General features: G+C 36.3%; 1 protein-coding gene and 1 long non-coding RNA gene across 5 annotated transcripts in view; one reads left to right on the top strand and one right to left on the bottom strand.

The window, feature by feature from the left end:
• Positions 1-15,207, top strand: part of LOC140530917 (uncharacterized) — a 1,083,438-nt gene that overhangs the window by 108,090 nt on the left and 960,141 nt on the right. The gene's annotated exons all lie outside the window — the stretch shown is intronic.
• The window catches only part of LOC140531013 (A-kinase anchor protein 9-like), an 88,820-nt gene that overhangs the window by 43,081 nt on the left and 30,532 nt on the right, over positions 1-15,207 (bottom strand). The window contains exons 7-8 of the mRNA XM_072650214.1: positions 9,481-9,636; positions 1,986-2,189 (exon numbers count right to left, since the gene is read on the bottom strand). Coding sequence (XP_072506315.1) covers positions 1,986-2,189; positions 9,481-9,636 — 360 coding nt within the window. The remainder of the gene's footprint in view (positions 1-1,985; positions 2,190-9,480; positions 9,637-15,207) is intronic.

Below are 15,207 nucleotides of genomic sequence, written 5' to 3'. Positions count from 1 at the left end.
TGTTTCTGTTCCTTTTTTTCCTAATGACTTCAGCTTCTCTGCTTAAAAACTTTCAATGGCTCCCTACTGACTACCCAATAAAGTTCAAGTTCTACAATGTGGCGTTTAAGACCCTACGTGACCTCGCCCCACTGGACCTCTACACTGGCTTTGCTCTAGCAAGCTACTAATGGTTCACCAGATGTGCCTTTCTCCTTGTTCAGGGTGTTCACTCCACCTGTGACAGGCATCTAGTAAGCATATAATTAATGCTTATTGATTTGACTTGACTTGGAATATACTCTCTTTCTGTATCTACCTATTGGAATACTTCCAGTTCTTCTAAGATCAGGGCAAACTCAATCTTCTCTGTGCAGGCTTCTCTCTCGGCTTCTCTAATATTATATAACAATTCTTCCACTTTCTTCATCTGGCACAAATCACATTCTACTTATACTACTATTATAGTTCTTTCTGTTGGTGGTATCTCCCTTTACTGGGGTCTTAGCTTGTGGAATACAAGGACTGTGGTTTCATTTAGCTTTATACTCACCAGTGTATGTGTATTTTTCACATAACACTAGCAAAATGTCTGTATGGCAATTCCAAATGTGACACTTTGGTCCTGATATGCCTTCCTTAGCTATATTTAAACATCAAGACTTCTCCTGCTCATTGCTTCATTCTCTAGCATTTATGTCAATGATTTCCAGTGATTTCTGGGCTTTTTACATATAATCATTGCTTAATTTCATAAATTCTCTTTTCCAGCCAGCTAGTTTTTTAAGCATGGTATCATTCTTAATACTTCACTCATCTTCACAGCTCATATTCAATTAAGTGCATAGTACTATGGATTGTAGCTACACAGAATTGCTTGGATTTGTCCCTTTCTCTCCTCTACACACCACACCCACCCCAGTTTTGGCCTTCCTCACCTCTCACTAGGACTATTTCAATGTCTCCCTCACTGGTCTCCCTACTTCCAGTCTCCTCCCTAATCGTATGCCTAAAACACAATTCTGACCATGTTCCTCCCCTGTTCACAAAGGTCCAGCGGCTCTCTAATGCCTCTAGACTCCTCTGCCACCTCTTTCTCGCACTCTACCTTCTAGCTCAGTGACTTGCTTGCTGTTCCCCATACTTGACATTCCAGCTTTTGTCTCTGTGTCTTTGCAGAGGCTGCCCTCCATGGCTAAAAGTCATTCAACGTAGCTTCAGACTTCTTTCCAAGTTTAGCTCCATTGAGATGCCCTCAACAAGCCTTGTCTTGATGACTTCCACCTACCTCTGGAAACTGTATTTTCTTTATTTTGGACATATTTTGTATTCATCAGTTTTCACATTTCTCCCCCAAAGAGAATGTAATCTCCTTAATGACAAGGATTGTTTGGTTTTTGTTTTCATATTATTTGTGCCTATCACAGTGCCTGGCATGAAAAAGGTCTTTAATAAATGTTTTGTTTTGATTTTTTTCAGCAAATAAGTGATATTTGATTTTTTTTAAAAGGGAATTAAAATTTTGCTTTGAGAATTTTTTTCAGAATTTCACAATATGCCTTGAAAATACAGGGATCTTCTTAGGTAAAATACTAACAGGGTCAGAAATCTGAGTCTACATATGAACATTATTAATGTCAGTTTCCCTTTAATGTAATCTGCTTATAACACCTAATTAGCATGGATTTATGCTTTTCCAAAGGCCTTAATCATAAGACCTAGCACCAGGAACTCATCACCACATAAATGTTTAATTTGTGGCTTAGAACTCAAGACTTGAGTTATTATAATGGGGCTGTAAAAAGTTACAAAATAAATTATTATTTTATCCATGAGAAGACCTTTTCTTCACTATAAAGCTTTTGTGAGTCATTTGAATAATAATGATGACATGAATGTTTATTTCTAAAGTTTCTTAAATGAGTTCAAAGGGAGATAAAAAGTCAACATAAAATTAATTGCAAAGTTACAAATCTTTTGGTAGACTATCACTAAAAAGAACATACCATCTCCATCTCATAAGTTCCAATTTTCTCTTGCAAGAAATTAATCTGCATTTTGAATTCTTCTTTCTTCTTGTGATGATCTTCTAATAAATGGTGTTGTTGTTCTAGCTGCTGCTGCTGCCAAACAATTTGGTGTTTAGCTTGAAGTAAATGTGCAGCTGTGCTGTTGTGATTAGTATTTCTCAGACTCTGACTAGCCTGTAACTAAAATTAAAAAAGGCAAAAAAAATGAGACATTAAAAATGTTAGCAGCTATACTGGCACAAAAAAAGGAAGAAAAAGAGAATTCTTTCTTCTTTTTTTTTTTTGTTTTGATACCAGGGTACCTCACTCTCCACCCCCACCTCACTTCCCAAATAAAGTTCTGAAAAATTCCCATCTTGACAAGTATAAGAATCTCTTAATAGGGTATAAATTGTTTAACAGAAAAAGAAGCACCCTTCCACAAAAGTTATATTACCATCATGAGTTAGAAACTGGAAATTCGCTATGAAACCATTCAACTGGGAGCAACATTTGGTAAAAGACAGATCTGGTCTGATCCCATCAAAAAGGTCTCAAGTAGGTCTAAAATACCTCCAGCCCCCAGTTAACTACTAGCTGACTACTTTAAAGCTGTAAGCGATCTTGTAATAATGAGAGCTACAGAGAGTTTCATGATGAGATTTCAATACCTATTCAATAAAAGTATATAAACATATGTAGAAAAAATATAGCAAGTTTGGCATTTGCCTAGGGGACCCCTAAACAGAATATATCGGTCCAGTTCCAAAGACCACCCTCATAAAGGAGGCAGCACTCCTAAAATGAAATTTCTTTGAAAGGGAAAAAACCTTATGGATATAACCTGAAATTTAATTGCCATGATAAATTTAATGCCATGATAGTTCCCACTAGTTTAGTCTCCTTCTAGGCAAATGCAAAGTATATACCTTGACGAACTTTTTCTATATATGTTTACATATTATATAGCTACTGAAATCTCATCATAACCCTCTCTATAGTTCTCATGTCCTTATTACAAGAAAGCTCACAGATTAAGTAGTTAACTAGGGAGTTGTGGGGGCTGGAGGGAGTTTAATCTTTTTTTGTGCCACGAATCCCTTCTCAAAATAACTTTTTAATTTAACTCAATTTTATTTTCATAAATATCTCCTCTCCCTCCCACTGACCTCCAATAAGAAAATGATACAAAACAAAACCTCTATTACAAATATTGTAATTAAAACAAATACCCACATTGGTCATATAAAAAAATACACACACAACACACACACAAACATCTCAACATGCACCATGAGTTTCTTATAGCAAAACAGCATTAGATCACATACATATATCATTTCTTCAGTCATTCCCCAAGTGATAGGCACCTTTTCAGTTTCCATTCTTTATTGCAATAATCCCAAAATACTGTACATATGTGCCCTTTTCCTCTTTCTTTGCTCTCTATGGGAGGACAGACCTAGTAGCGGTATCAATGGATCAGAATAAATACGGCTTAGTTAGCTCTTTGTATATAGCTCCAAATTGCTTTCTAGAATGGCTGGACCAGTTCATAGTAATGCAGAGTTAACAGCATATTATATACTTTTTTCCCACAGACCCTCTAGCTTTGTCATTTCTTTTTCTGTCAACTTTACCAGTCTGATAGGCATAAGGTGGTACCTTTGAGTTGTTTTAATTTGCATTTCTCTAATTATTGATTTACAGCACTTTTTCTCATACAGTCATAGGTCACTTGGATTTCTTCCTTTACAAAGTGCCCATTCATTTCCTCTGACTATCACTTTGGGAAACGCTCTTACTTTGACAGGTAATTTCTTCTTTGCTCCTCTAACCTGTTTATGTCACCCTTCTCTCTGAATTATGTCTTTATTTGGAGTTTGTCTTATTATAGGATGAGAGATATTAGTCTATAACTAGTTTCGGTTAGACTGCTTTATAGTTTTCTCAAGTTTTTGTTTGTGAATTCTGGGATATTTTCGTTTATCTAACACTATACTCATTTGCCCCTATATATTGTGTTTGACTGATCAACCTCTCCATTTCTTACTCAGTATTAAAACGTTCTGATGACTACTGTTTTGTGGTAGGTTAGTGTGAGATCTAGTACTGCTAGGCCCTTTTTCTTCCCACTTTTTTTTTCTCATTAATTCTCCTGATATTCTTGATCGTTAGGTCCTCTTGATGTATTTTTTTTCCTAGCTATATAAAGTGATCCTTTGGTAGTTTGGTTGGTACGGCACTGAAAAAGTAAATTTGAACTTGGGTAGCGTAGTCATTATTGTTTTGGCTCAGCTTAGCCCACGTCCAGTTAATATTTATCTAATTACTCAGATGTCTTTATCTGTCTAAAGATATCTTACACTGCAGTTGTTCTCATGTAGTTCTTGTTTTTGCTTTGACAGGTATGTAATACTGTTTGTAGTTATTTTACTGCTGAATTATTTTAGAACTATATACAGAAACCCTGATGTTTTACGGGGGTTTGTTCTATATCCTAAAATTGTGCTGAAGTTAATTGTTTCAATTATTTTTCAGCTGCCTATCTAAGTAAACAGTTATCTAAGCCCTATCTGCAGAAATGCTAGTCGCCTCCTCTTTGCCTGTGCTCGTCCTCTGAGCTTTCTTTCTTCTCTTCTGGCTATAGCTAGCATGCTGAGTATTATATTAAACAGCAGTAGTGATGATGAACCTACTTGCTTCATCCTGGGTCTTAAACTAGAACAAAGTCCTCTAGTTTATTCACATTACAGATACGCTGGCTCTTGATTTGACTTACACTATTAAATGAAAGATTCAATTCCTATGTTTTAAAGAGTTTTGTTGTTTTTTTTTTAAATACAAATGAGTGTGGTAGTATGTCAAAAGATTTTCTTGCATCTATTGATATAATTTTAAAAAATTAATGTGATCTATTATATTTATAGCTTTCCTTATACTGAATCAGCCCTACATTCCTGGTATAAATCCAGCTTTGTCAGAGTTTGTAGTCTTTGCGATATGTTGTAGTTTCCTTGCTGACATTTTATTTTAAAAAATCCTTTTTTGTGCATCAGTATTCATTAGTGATACTGGTCCAATTTTTTTTCTCTGTTCTGCCTCTCTTTGGTTTATGTATCATGATCGTGTTTATACATATAAGGAATTTCTTGTGATCTCTTCTTTTCCAACTTTTCCAGTTTTTGTGGTATTAGAATTAATTGTAAAATGTTTGAAAGAACTCATTTGTAAATCTAACTGATATTGGGGTATTTTTCTTTGGAAATCATTTATGGCTTCATCAATTTCTTTTTCTAATGTTGGATTGTATTCTATTTGGTAGCATTTTAATCTGTTAATCTGAGCATTTTATATTTTTGAAAATATTGTTTGACTTCATTTATCCTGCCATTTTTTGGTATATAACTGGGCAAAACAGTTCCCAATAATTTATTATTTCTTCCTCATTGGTAGTAGATTCATCTTTAAAACTTTTTTTTTGATACTGCTAATTTGGTTTTCTTCTTTGTCTTTTAAAAATCAAGTTAGCTACTGATTTACTTTATTTTTTTTAATAACAGCTTCTAGTTTTATTTATTAATTCAATGATTTCTTTTTTTTAATGTTGTTAGTCTCTTCTTTGATTTTCAGAGTTTCTATTAGTTGACTTACTCTTTCTTTTACTGATAAAGTGTTTAGAGATATGAATTTCTCTGTAAGATCTTAGTTATATTCCAAAACTTTTGACGTGTTGTCTCATTATTGTTCTTGTCTTCAATGAAATTGCTGATATTTTTCTACGATTTGTTCTTTGATTCATCTGTTTTTTCACTTTACATTTTAAATGTAAATTTAATATTTTTGTGTTACATGTTAAGTTCCAAACTGTCTCCCTCCCTCCTTTCTCCACCCTGAACTAAAAGGCCATCATTTGACACAGATTTACAAAGAGATGTAGAACCATTCTATGCATACTTCTATTTATCAAGTTCTTTTGCTGGACGTGGACAGCATCTTCCTTCATAGGTCCTTTATGGTTGATTTGAGTGTTTAATACTCATAATAATACTCCTAATAACTTAGTTGTTGACAATTCTTCTTCGAACAACATTGCTGTTACTATATATAATGTTTTCTTGGTTTTTTTCATTTTACTTTTCATTATTTCATGCAAGTATTTCCATGTTTTTCTAAAATCAACCTGCTTATAATTCTTACTGCAAAGTAGTATTCCATCGCAGTCATACATCAACACTAGTTTGGCCATTCCTCAATTGATGGACATCCTCTCAATTTCCAGTTCTCTGCCATCATAAAGAGAACTGCTATAAATATTTTAGAACATTTAGGTTCTTTTCCTTTTCCCCTTATCACCTTGGGAAACAGACCTCACAGTGATATTGCTAGGTCAGAGAGTATAATCACGTTTACATTTTTGTGTTTCTCTCAAGTCCTGAGTTTCTTTAACTGAGCTCTGATCTTTCTACTAGGTATGCTTGCAAGATTTCCATTTCATTACAAAGCCATTTTTCTCCTTGTAGTGGCTGAGTTATTCTTAGCTCTAAGCCCCTAGATTCTTTGCCTTCTGGAACATTCTATTCCAAGGTTCCTGTTCCTTTGAAGTGGTGCCTGGGAAATTTTGTGTTATTCTAACTATGGCTCCTTGGTACTTGAATTCTTCTTTGCTGTCTGCTTCTAGTGTTTTTTCTTTGACCCTGAAACTCTGGATTTTGGCTACAATATTCCGGGGAGTTTTTGTTTTGGAGTTTCTTTCAGGAGGTGATCAGCTGATTCTTTCTATTTCTATTTTGCCTTCTGGTTTTAAGATATCTGGAAAAGTTTTCTTTTACAATTTCTTGAAACGTATCTAAGCTCTTTTTTGGTCATTTACTTTCAGGTAGTTCAGTGGTTCTTACATATTTTTTTCTCTTCAATCTGTTTCTCACATAAGCTGTTTTTGCTATGAGATACGTTATATTTTCTTTAATTTTTTTTTTTTACTTTAACACTTCTTGTCTTATGGACATTAGTTTCTATTTGATCAATTCTAATTTTAATAATAATAGCTAATATCTATATGGTGCTCACTATGAGCACTTACGTACTGTGCTAAGCTCTTGACAATCATTATTTCATTTTATCCTCACAACAATTTTGGGAGGTAGGTACTAGTATCACATACATCTGACACATGAGGAGATGGAGGCTAACAGAGTTAAATGACTTGTCCTGAGTCACTAGTAAGCTAGTGAGTACCTGAGGCCGCACTTGAACCCAGGTCTTCCTGACTTCAGTCTTGGCACTCTATCCACTGCTTCTCCCAGCTTCTAGGGAGTTTTTTCTTGGTAAGGTTTTGTACCTCTTGTTCCATGACATTAATAAACTTTCCAAATTTTTTTTCCCACAGCTCCCATTTTTTTCCTCAATTTTTCTCCTCTAAGTCTCTCATTTGGTTTCTAAAATTATTCTGAGTTCTTTCTAACACTCTTGTTTCCCTTCTCCCAGGAATTCTGGTTAAACTTCTGTGCAAGCTACGTTTATATCTGAGGCTCTGTTTGTAGACATTTTGGAGCCAGTCTCTTCTGAGTTTGTGTCCTGAGTGTTTCTGCCATGATAATACCTCTTTATGGTGATTTTTTTTAGTTTGCTCATTTTTCCAGCCTCCTTCCTGACTTTGGACTTGATGTTAGGACTGGGCTCTGTGCATTTCTGGGAGAAATGTCTGAACTGAGATTTTGTTGTCTTGGATCCTTCTGATGCTTTCCTGGAGGGCTGAGTGTTGTTATACAATTCCAAGACCTCAAGGACCACTCAGCTTGGACACCTGAAACCTCTTAATGCTCCTAAAGCAATGTGATCTGGGGCCATGTCTGATTATTGCCCTCCTGGTCTGAGCTCTGCAAGTTTCTGGCTCTGGTCTGGGAATGCAAACACTGGCGTTGGCTTGCTCTTTATTGGAAGCTCCAGTAGACTGTGGCTGGACTCAGACACTGTCATTGGTTCTGTGTGACCAAAATGCAAGGTCCCCTTTTGTCTGGGATTCCCATCTTCATTATTTCACTGGAGGCTTCAAACTAGGCTGGTGGCTAGAACAGAGACCCTGCTCTGCTTCTTGGTCAGAGTCCTGGACTTGCTCCTCACTCAGGACACAGCCTAAGGTCCACCACTTTTCCTTACCCTGGGATGCCACCCCTAGGCATAAGTGCCCTCCTGAGTTCACCTTGGGTCTGGGGCAGGTCTGTCACTGGGCACCTGTTCCTGAACAAGGCTGGGTCCCTTTCTTGCTCCGGGACACAGCCTCAGTCCTTCTTCATTTCTGGCATGTAGCCATATGTCTGGACAGGTCCTGTCCCCAATATCCAGAGAACTCTTTGTCTCCCTATACTAATCTTAATTAGAAAAGAAAAAAAAAAGCCTTGCTGTGATTTTGTTTCTAAATTTCCTGATCAGGAATTGACTTGATGCATTTTCCAAATCTTTGAGGAAAGTCTGTGTTGGAGGAATTGTGTCATACTTGTTCTGTTATTCTGCCATCTTGGCTTTCCCCTCTCAAAATAATGTCTTTAAAAGTATAAAATTAAAAAAAAAAGGATGACAAAAGAAAGTAGTTACATTGGAATGTGGTTACCAAAACACTAAAAAATGAAGCTCCTGGACCCCAAGTTAAGAATCCCTGTTGCAGGCCAAGGTTCACACGGTCAGTTTCTCCTTCTTCCACAAAGTTTCTGGGTGACCCTGTAAGAGGTATCCTCAAAATGAACCTGGAGGAGAAAGCCCTGGCCTTGCTTATGAAAATGTGTTCAATAAAGTCCACTGAAAAAAGAGGTAGCATGATGAAAGGTAAATTTCAAGCCTGAAATTTGATTTTTACAGATTTTTTTTTTGCAGTTAATATCATGCTAAAAAACATTCATCAGCTATGAAGGAAACAATCGTCATGAAAAGAAAGAGACACCCATCTGGTTATTAATTCTACCTCTGCTTATTACCACTTTATCTGCAGATTTTTGATCACTTCTGCTTCTATACACACACACACACACACACATTACAAACTACAAATGAATGGTAAAGGAGTTTTTTGAGGGGGAGAGAAAGAATAACCATGAGCCTTATTATTTGCTCAAAGAATTTTTTGTTCTAAGGAATTATTATTGCTTAGAAAATTATTTAGCTCTCTTACTATTTTGAGGACAAAGCTCAATCTCAGACATAGAAGCCATTAGTAAACAATGGTAATGTAAATCATGGAACTTTCTATCATCTGTAATTCTTCAAATGGAAAACAAAAGGAGAAAGCAGAAAACCCAATAAAAAGGAAACCAGCAAGGGGAATATAAACTGATGTTTCGTTAATGAGATTAACTGGCACCCATTATTTTCCTTATATAATAATCCATAATAAACAAATATTAGGTGAACATAATATTTATCCTGAAAGACACAAAAGTTGCAAGAAATAAATTATACTATTATCAAATAATGAAAATTTCCCATCAATCAGACTTACATGATGGAACTGTATTTGCAACTTCTGACTTTGTTCTGTCACTTCTAAAAATTCTCTCATAGTTTCATCTTTTTCTCTTCTTGCCTGCTGCAGGGTAGCCATAAGTTGGGTTATGATGCCATCTCTTTGCTTAATTGCAGCTTCAAATTCTTGAAGCTATTAAAAAAAGTGAAAATGGGTGATCAAAAACAACTCAAAATACAATTACAGGTTGATTACTATTAAAATGATTTATGGCTAAACGTTGACATAATATGCTAGATTCTAAATCTTATTGAAGCAGACATTTCCTTCTTCTTTCTGAAGAGCAGGTTTCCTATCTCTCCTAGGGCAGAAGCACAGGCGCTATTTATGAGTCCAGTCTTACTCTAATTGGCACAGGAGCTGGAGACTTCTTCTATTTCCAACCTGGTTCAGTTTGGCCCTCCTCAGACAATATGGTAGCTTCCCAGACCCTGGGGTTCATAACATTCAGACACCTGATCGGCTTATCTCATTGCAGTTGGGAATACCCAGGATATCTGCAAGCCTCAATCTCCCTGGCAGCACAGATCAGAGATATGTTCTACCACATTTTTCACATCAGATATCTTTATAAGTGTCTGAATTAAACAGAAATTTGAATCATTTTAATTAAATTTAACAATTTATTAAATGCCTACTGCATATGCAAAGCATCGTGTTGGGTGTTGTTGGGGATATAAAGATGAACAAGATGTGAGAGCTTTGGATTTCAAGTAGTTTACACTCAAATGCGGAAGATAAAGACTTTGAAGAAAGAAAAAAACAACAACAAACCCAGATACAAATTAAAGTATGATTGATCCAGGAGAGGTATAACATGGTTCTAATGAAGGAGAAACGAATTACATCTGGGGGGATTAGAGAGGGCTTCAAGGGAGTGGTAGCAACTGAGATGGGCCTTGAAGGATAGGAAGAGTCTCAAAAGATAGAAATAAATACAGGTTAAAGGTAGATTAAGAGTCTCCTAACGGAGTGTTAAGAACGTTTACTTCTAGCTGCCACTAGGTGATACAATGTATAGAACACTGGGTCTGGAATTGAGAAGTCTTGAATTCAAATTTGACCTCAGATACCACTAGTTGTGTAACAAAAGTTATTTCATCTGTTTGCCTCAATTTTCTTAACTGTGAAATGGGGATAATGGCAGTATCCATCTCAGAGGGTTGTTTTGAGTCTCCAATGAGATAATAGTTGCAAAGTGGTTAGCACAGAGTAGCCATTATAGAAATCTTGACCTCTTCTCTTCCCTCGCTGACTTGGGTTGCATTTTTGGTTTGTAAAGAGCCTGAAACCCTAAGTGGGTGGTCATTCTGCATAGCTTCCTCTGATAAGTTTCTCCTAATACTCTCACCCAAAAAAACAGAAAAGTAAAGTCTAGCTATCTGCTAGTTCAAGGAAGGAAATCTGATCTCATAGTCGTCACTACTGACCTTCAGTGGAATGGACCTCAGGACTGCATGGCTCTAGAAGCTTTCACCTATCTGACTTCAAAAGAACATGGCAGGGGAAAAGGTGGAGCAAGGCAGGTCCAGAGACTTTGTCTAATAAGAAGCTATTTTCCCGGAAGGACAGCCAAGAGCCCACAGTGAGAAGTATGGTGAAGCATCTAAGTAAATCAGTCACCAGGGGCAGATAGAGAAGGCAAGCGATCAGGACAGCTGACTACACACTGCCCAGACACACACTGAGGAAGAAGTGGGAGGGGCAGCGGCACAGAGAGGGTGGGAAGACAAGAAGGTCCAATGAGGTCCCCATGGTCAATGGTGGGGAAGCCAGACTCGAAGGGCCTCAAGGGAGTCCCAGGTACAAACAACTTTTTCAGAAAGTCTGGCAGCGAAAAGGAGCAAAAGAAACAGGTGGACCAGCTAGTACAATCAGGGGAAGTTTTGATATACTTTGCTGTCTTCTTAAATGGAGGATGCTGAATTTAAGTGACCTTTTTTCTTGATGACTCAGGGTTCCCACTGTGAATAAGTTATTGTGAAAAGCCAAAGACATAACTGTAGAAAGAGATGGTTTGTGACAAAGGAACGAATAGGAACTGCCTAGAATGGGCCCTAAAATTTGCTCTCTTGTGGGAAAAAATAGCTCACATTCATATAACACTTTGGAGATATTTTACAAAGATGAACTTTAAAATAAGTGTTGTCACTTGCTCGCCATTTTACAGATAAGGTAACTGAGGCTCAAAGCAGTTAAGACACGTGCCCGGGATGACAAAATAGGTCCAGTGCTCATCCACAATGCCATAACACCTCCTGCTTTCTGGTCATTTGCTTGTTTGTCATCATAATGGTGAAATGTGAAGTTGTATAACCTAAGAACATAACTTTAATTTAAGCACTGAACCCAAACTGAAACAAGCCTTTTTCTCATTTTTTTTTCAATCTCTAGAAAATCTTTACAGTTTCTACTAGTCTTCTGACTTGTCAGCAGCATTTAGAACTATCTATGATCTATGTATCATTAAAGAATCTATTTGACAACCTGAACCCACTTGTACTTACTGCATTTTCATGGACACATGAAAGAGTTTCCATAATTTTAAGAAGTAGGTGTTATCTCCATATCTAAGGCATATTTTTTAGTTAGAGCCTAGTGCTACATCTTGAAATGGTCACAGATATTATTCCCTCATGCTATAGTAACAAATTTAGTCTATATACTAAACATGGTGGGTTCAAGATGTCAAAGACATGCCTACAATTTATTTGAGATTTGGAAATAGTGGATTCTGTCTTTTAGAGAGATCTTTGTGGATAAGGTGGATAAGTAGGGAAAATAAATGATAATTTTACAATTGTTCTTCATGGCCCCCTGTGGGATATTCTTAGAAGAGATACTAGAGTGGCTTGCCATTTCTTCACCTCATTTTACAGATGAGGAAACTAAAGCCAACAGGGTTCAGTGACTTGCCCAGGGTCACACAGTTACTAAGTGTCTAACATTTGGACTCAGGAAGATGATTCTTCCTGACTCCAGACTCAGGACTCAATCCACTGCGCCACCTAGCGACCTGATAATACAATGAAGTGAATTCAAAACTGGCTGAACATTCAGGGGTGGTGATTAAAATAATGATATCAATTTGTAGGGAAATATCTACCCGCTCTGTCCACTAGATACTCTATCCTTGACCCTGTTCTGTTAAAAAAAATTTACTGACAGTTCAGATGAAGAATTTTATCAAATATATAGTGAAACAAAACTGGGACAGATAATCTCCTGCATGACAGAACTGGGAACACAAAAGATCTCAACAGACTGGAACCATAAGATAAAATAAAACACACAGACATAAGGTGCTGAATTTAGGTTAAAAAACAAAAGTACAAGTGCATGCTGAGGGAGATGAATCTACACACAGTTCCTGGAGAAATGGTCTCTGTGTTTTAGTGAACTTTAGAGATCAATGAACCAGCAACATTGCATAGTCGATCAAAACAAAAGGGAATATAATTTTAGGATACATTAACAAAAGTGTGTACGTCATTCTAGTACCCAATTAGCTAAATGAAAGCAACTCATGATCAGATTAATTTTAGGATGACGAACTTGGGAGCCACGGAAACTCCTGAAGACATCTAAATAAATTATGGAAGGGTTGCAATTCCTTTGTTGACCAGAAGGAACGCCTATACTTGAGAAATCAAAGTTTCCTAAAATAACAGTAACATAGTAAATATCTTCACTCCATTAGACTAGCTTCTTCCCATTCCCTCATCCCTACAGTCAAACAGCTGTCAAAAATCGCTAGTTCTAACCCTCAACCCTCTCTCAGATCTGTCGTGTTCTTCATTAAATCAATCAGCATGTAGTTCAATACATGCTATTACATAATATATATGTGTATATATATATATATATATATATCATATATCATAGCAAATGCTATAGTTATATGAGATACAAATATTCCCATGGCCATCACCCTAGTTCAGGTCCTCATCCCCTCTCCCTATGTTACCGGATTGCCTCCTAATTGGTGTCCTTGCCTCTGGCCTTGCCCAAGCTGCATCGCTGCTAAACTGATGTTCCTAAAGTACAGTGTGTCTGACCATTATATGCTTCTGGTCAGGAATGCTCAGTGGTTCTAGTCTAACTCTAGGTAAAAATTATGCATGGGCTCAAACAATTATTGCAAAGGATGACAAGGTGTGAATGGACCGTTACTGATAACAACGGTAGGAATACTCATATCCATGTGATCATGAGAATATAGACTGATATATAATGTCTTCATTGTCTTCCTTGACAAGGACATCACCAATACCTCTAAACGCCAATAACACACAGAGTACTTGTTACATTTTATTTTTGAGTTATAATATCTGCATTGTTACTATCATTATTTTTCATCTTGACAATAAAATCACTCAATTATTCTGAACAACTTCAATAGGCAAGAATATTAAAATCTGTAATTCTGAATTTGTGTTTTCCCTAAATAAACTTTTGCTTTGCATTTTTTCTAAGGAAAGTAACTATTATTTTACACAAAATTTCTTACCTATGTATGCCACAGACATACCAAATGGAGCTTTCAAAGGAAAGCACTGTTTTACTCATAATATTTATTAAAGGAATAAATCTTTTATTCTGGACATATACTTGGTTAGCCATAAAAGATGGATGACAGTAATGTTAGTCATAAAGCTGAATGATTTTTAAAGTGATTTTCCTGGTAAGTTAATTGAAACACTGGGTGCTAGGATTTCTGGTCCAGAGAGAAAAACAAAATCATAGAGGAAATGAGAATCCCCTACCAAGAGACTTTATAGTAAAAGAGGAATTATTCCTGAATATTTATGGAGAAAATACAGAATTTCTTCCTAAATATGGAGGAAATAGACACATGATTTAATTGAGGTACCCTTCAAAAGAATTTCATAATCAATTTCATAGCAAAATTCTTTCACATAAATTTAGAATCTTTCAAATATTCAATGATATAAAACATGTTACAAATCATCCAAAAGCAAAAGCCTGTATTCCTCTTTCCCAAAAATGGGTAATATTTTTGCTAGTGCAATAATATTATGCAAGCAGGGTGCAAACATGTGGTCACCAAATTCTTTGTTTTGACATATTCCCATACTTCTGGGAAAATAAAAATACAAAACTAGTAAAACCATTCCGTATACTCATGAAGTGTTTTCAGTGAAAACTGTTCAGCATTGGACTTCATTGCCACAGGAGCTTTTCTGGAATGTTCTACCTTCTTGATGGTCTTAACAGAGAGGGTAGATGTTATTTTTTTTAAATAGCAGATGGATGTATTCCTATTAGATCAGTCAAATCAATTTCTTCTACCCTTGTTCTAAGTTGGTACTTTAGATTTTCTGACTCACTAGTTTAACTGAAAAGTATTTTGATTTCCTAGTTTGACAGAATATGAAGACATGTTAACTATCCACTAGGAAAAAGAAAATTCCACCTTCCCTCATGTTCATTTTGAAGACATCAAGTAAACAGAATATTACTGACATACCCTTATTCTTGTCTCTATGAATACCTACTAAGGAACATGTAGGAGTGCTTTCTTCTGTCAGCAATTGTAATCACCAGAAATGTCACTCTAACTACAGTGATTTTTTTCTCTTTTTCATTGTATCCTAAGGAGAACAGGCCTGTCATCAGTGGTCACCCAATACACTTGAGAGCCCCCATAAGAACTCACGCCAACTATGCAACCTGCAACCG

The sequence above is a fragment of the Notamacropus eugenii genome, chromosome 3, assembly GCF_028372415.1.
Source record: "Notamacropus eugenii isolate mMacEug1 chromosome 3, mMacEug1.pri_v2, whole genome shotgun sequence".
Taxonomy (NCBI): Eukaryota; Metazoa; Chordata; class Mammalia; order Diprotodontia; family Macropodidae; genus Notamacropus; species Notamacropus eugenii.
Note: the sequence above shows the minus strand (reverse complement) of the source record. Positions and strands in the feature narration are given on the sequence as shown.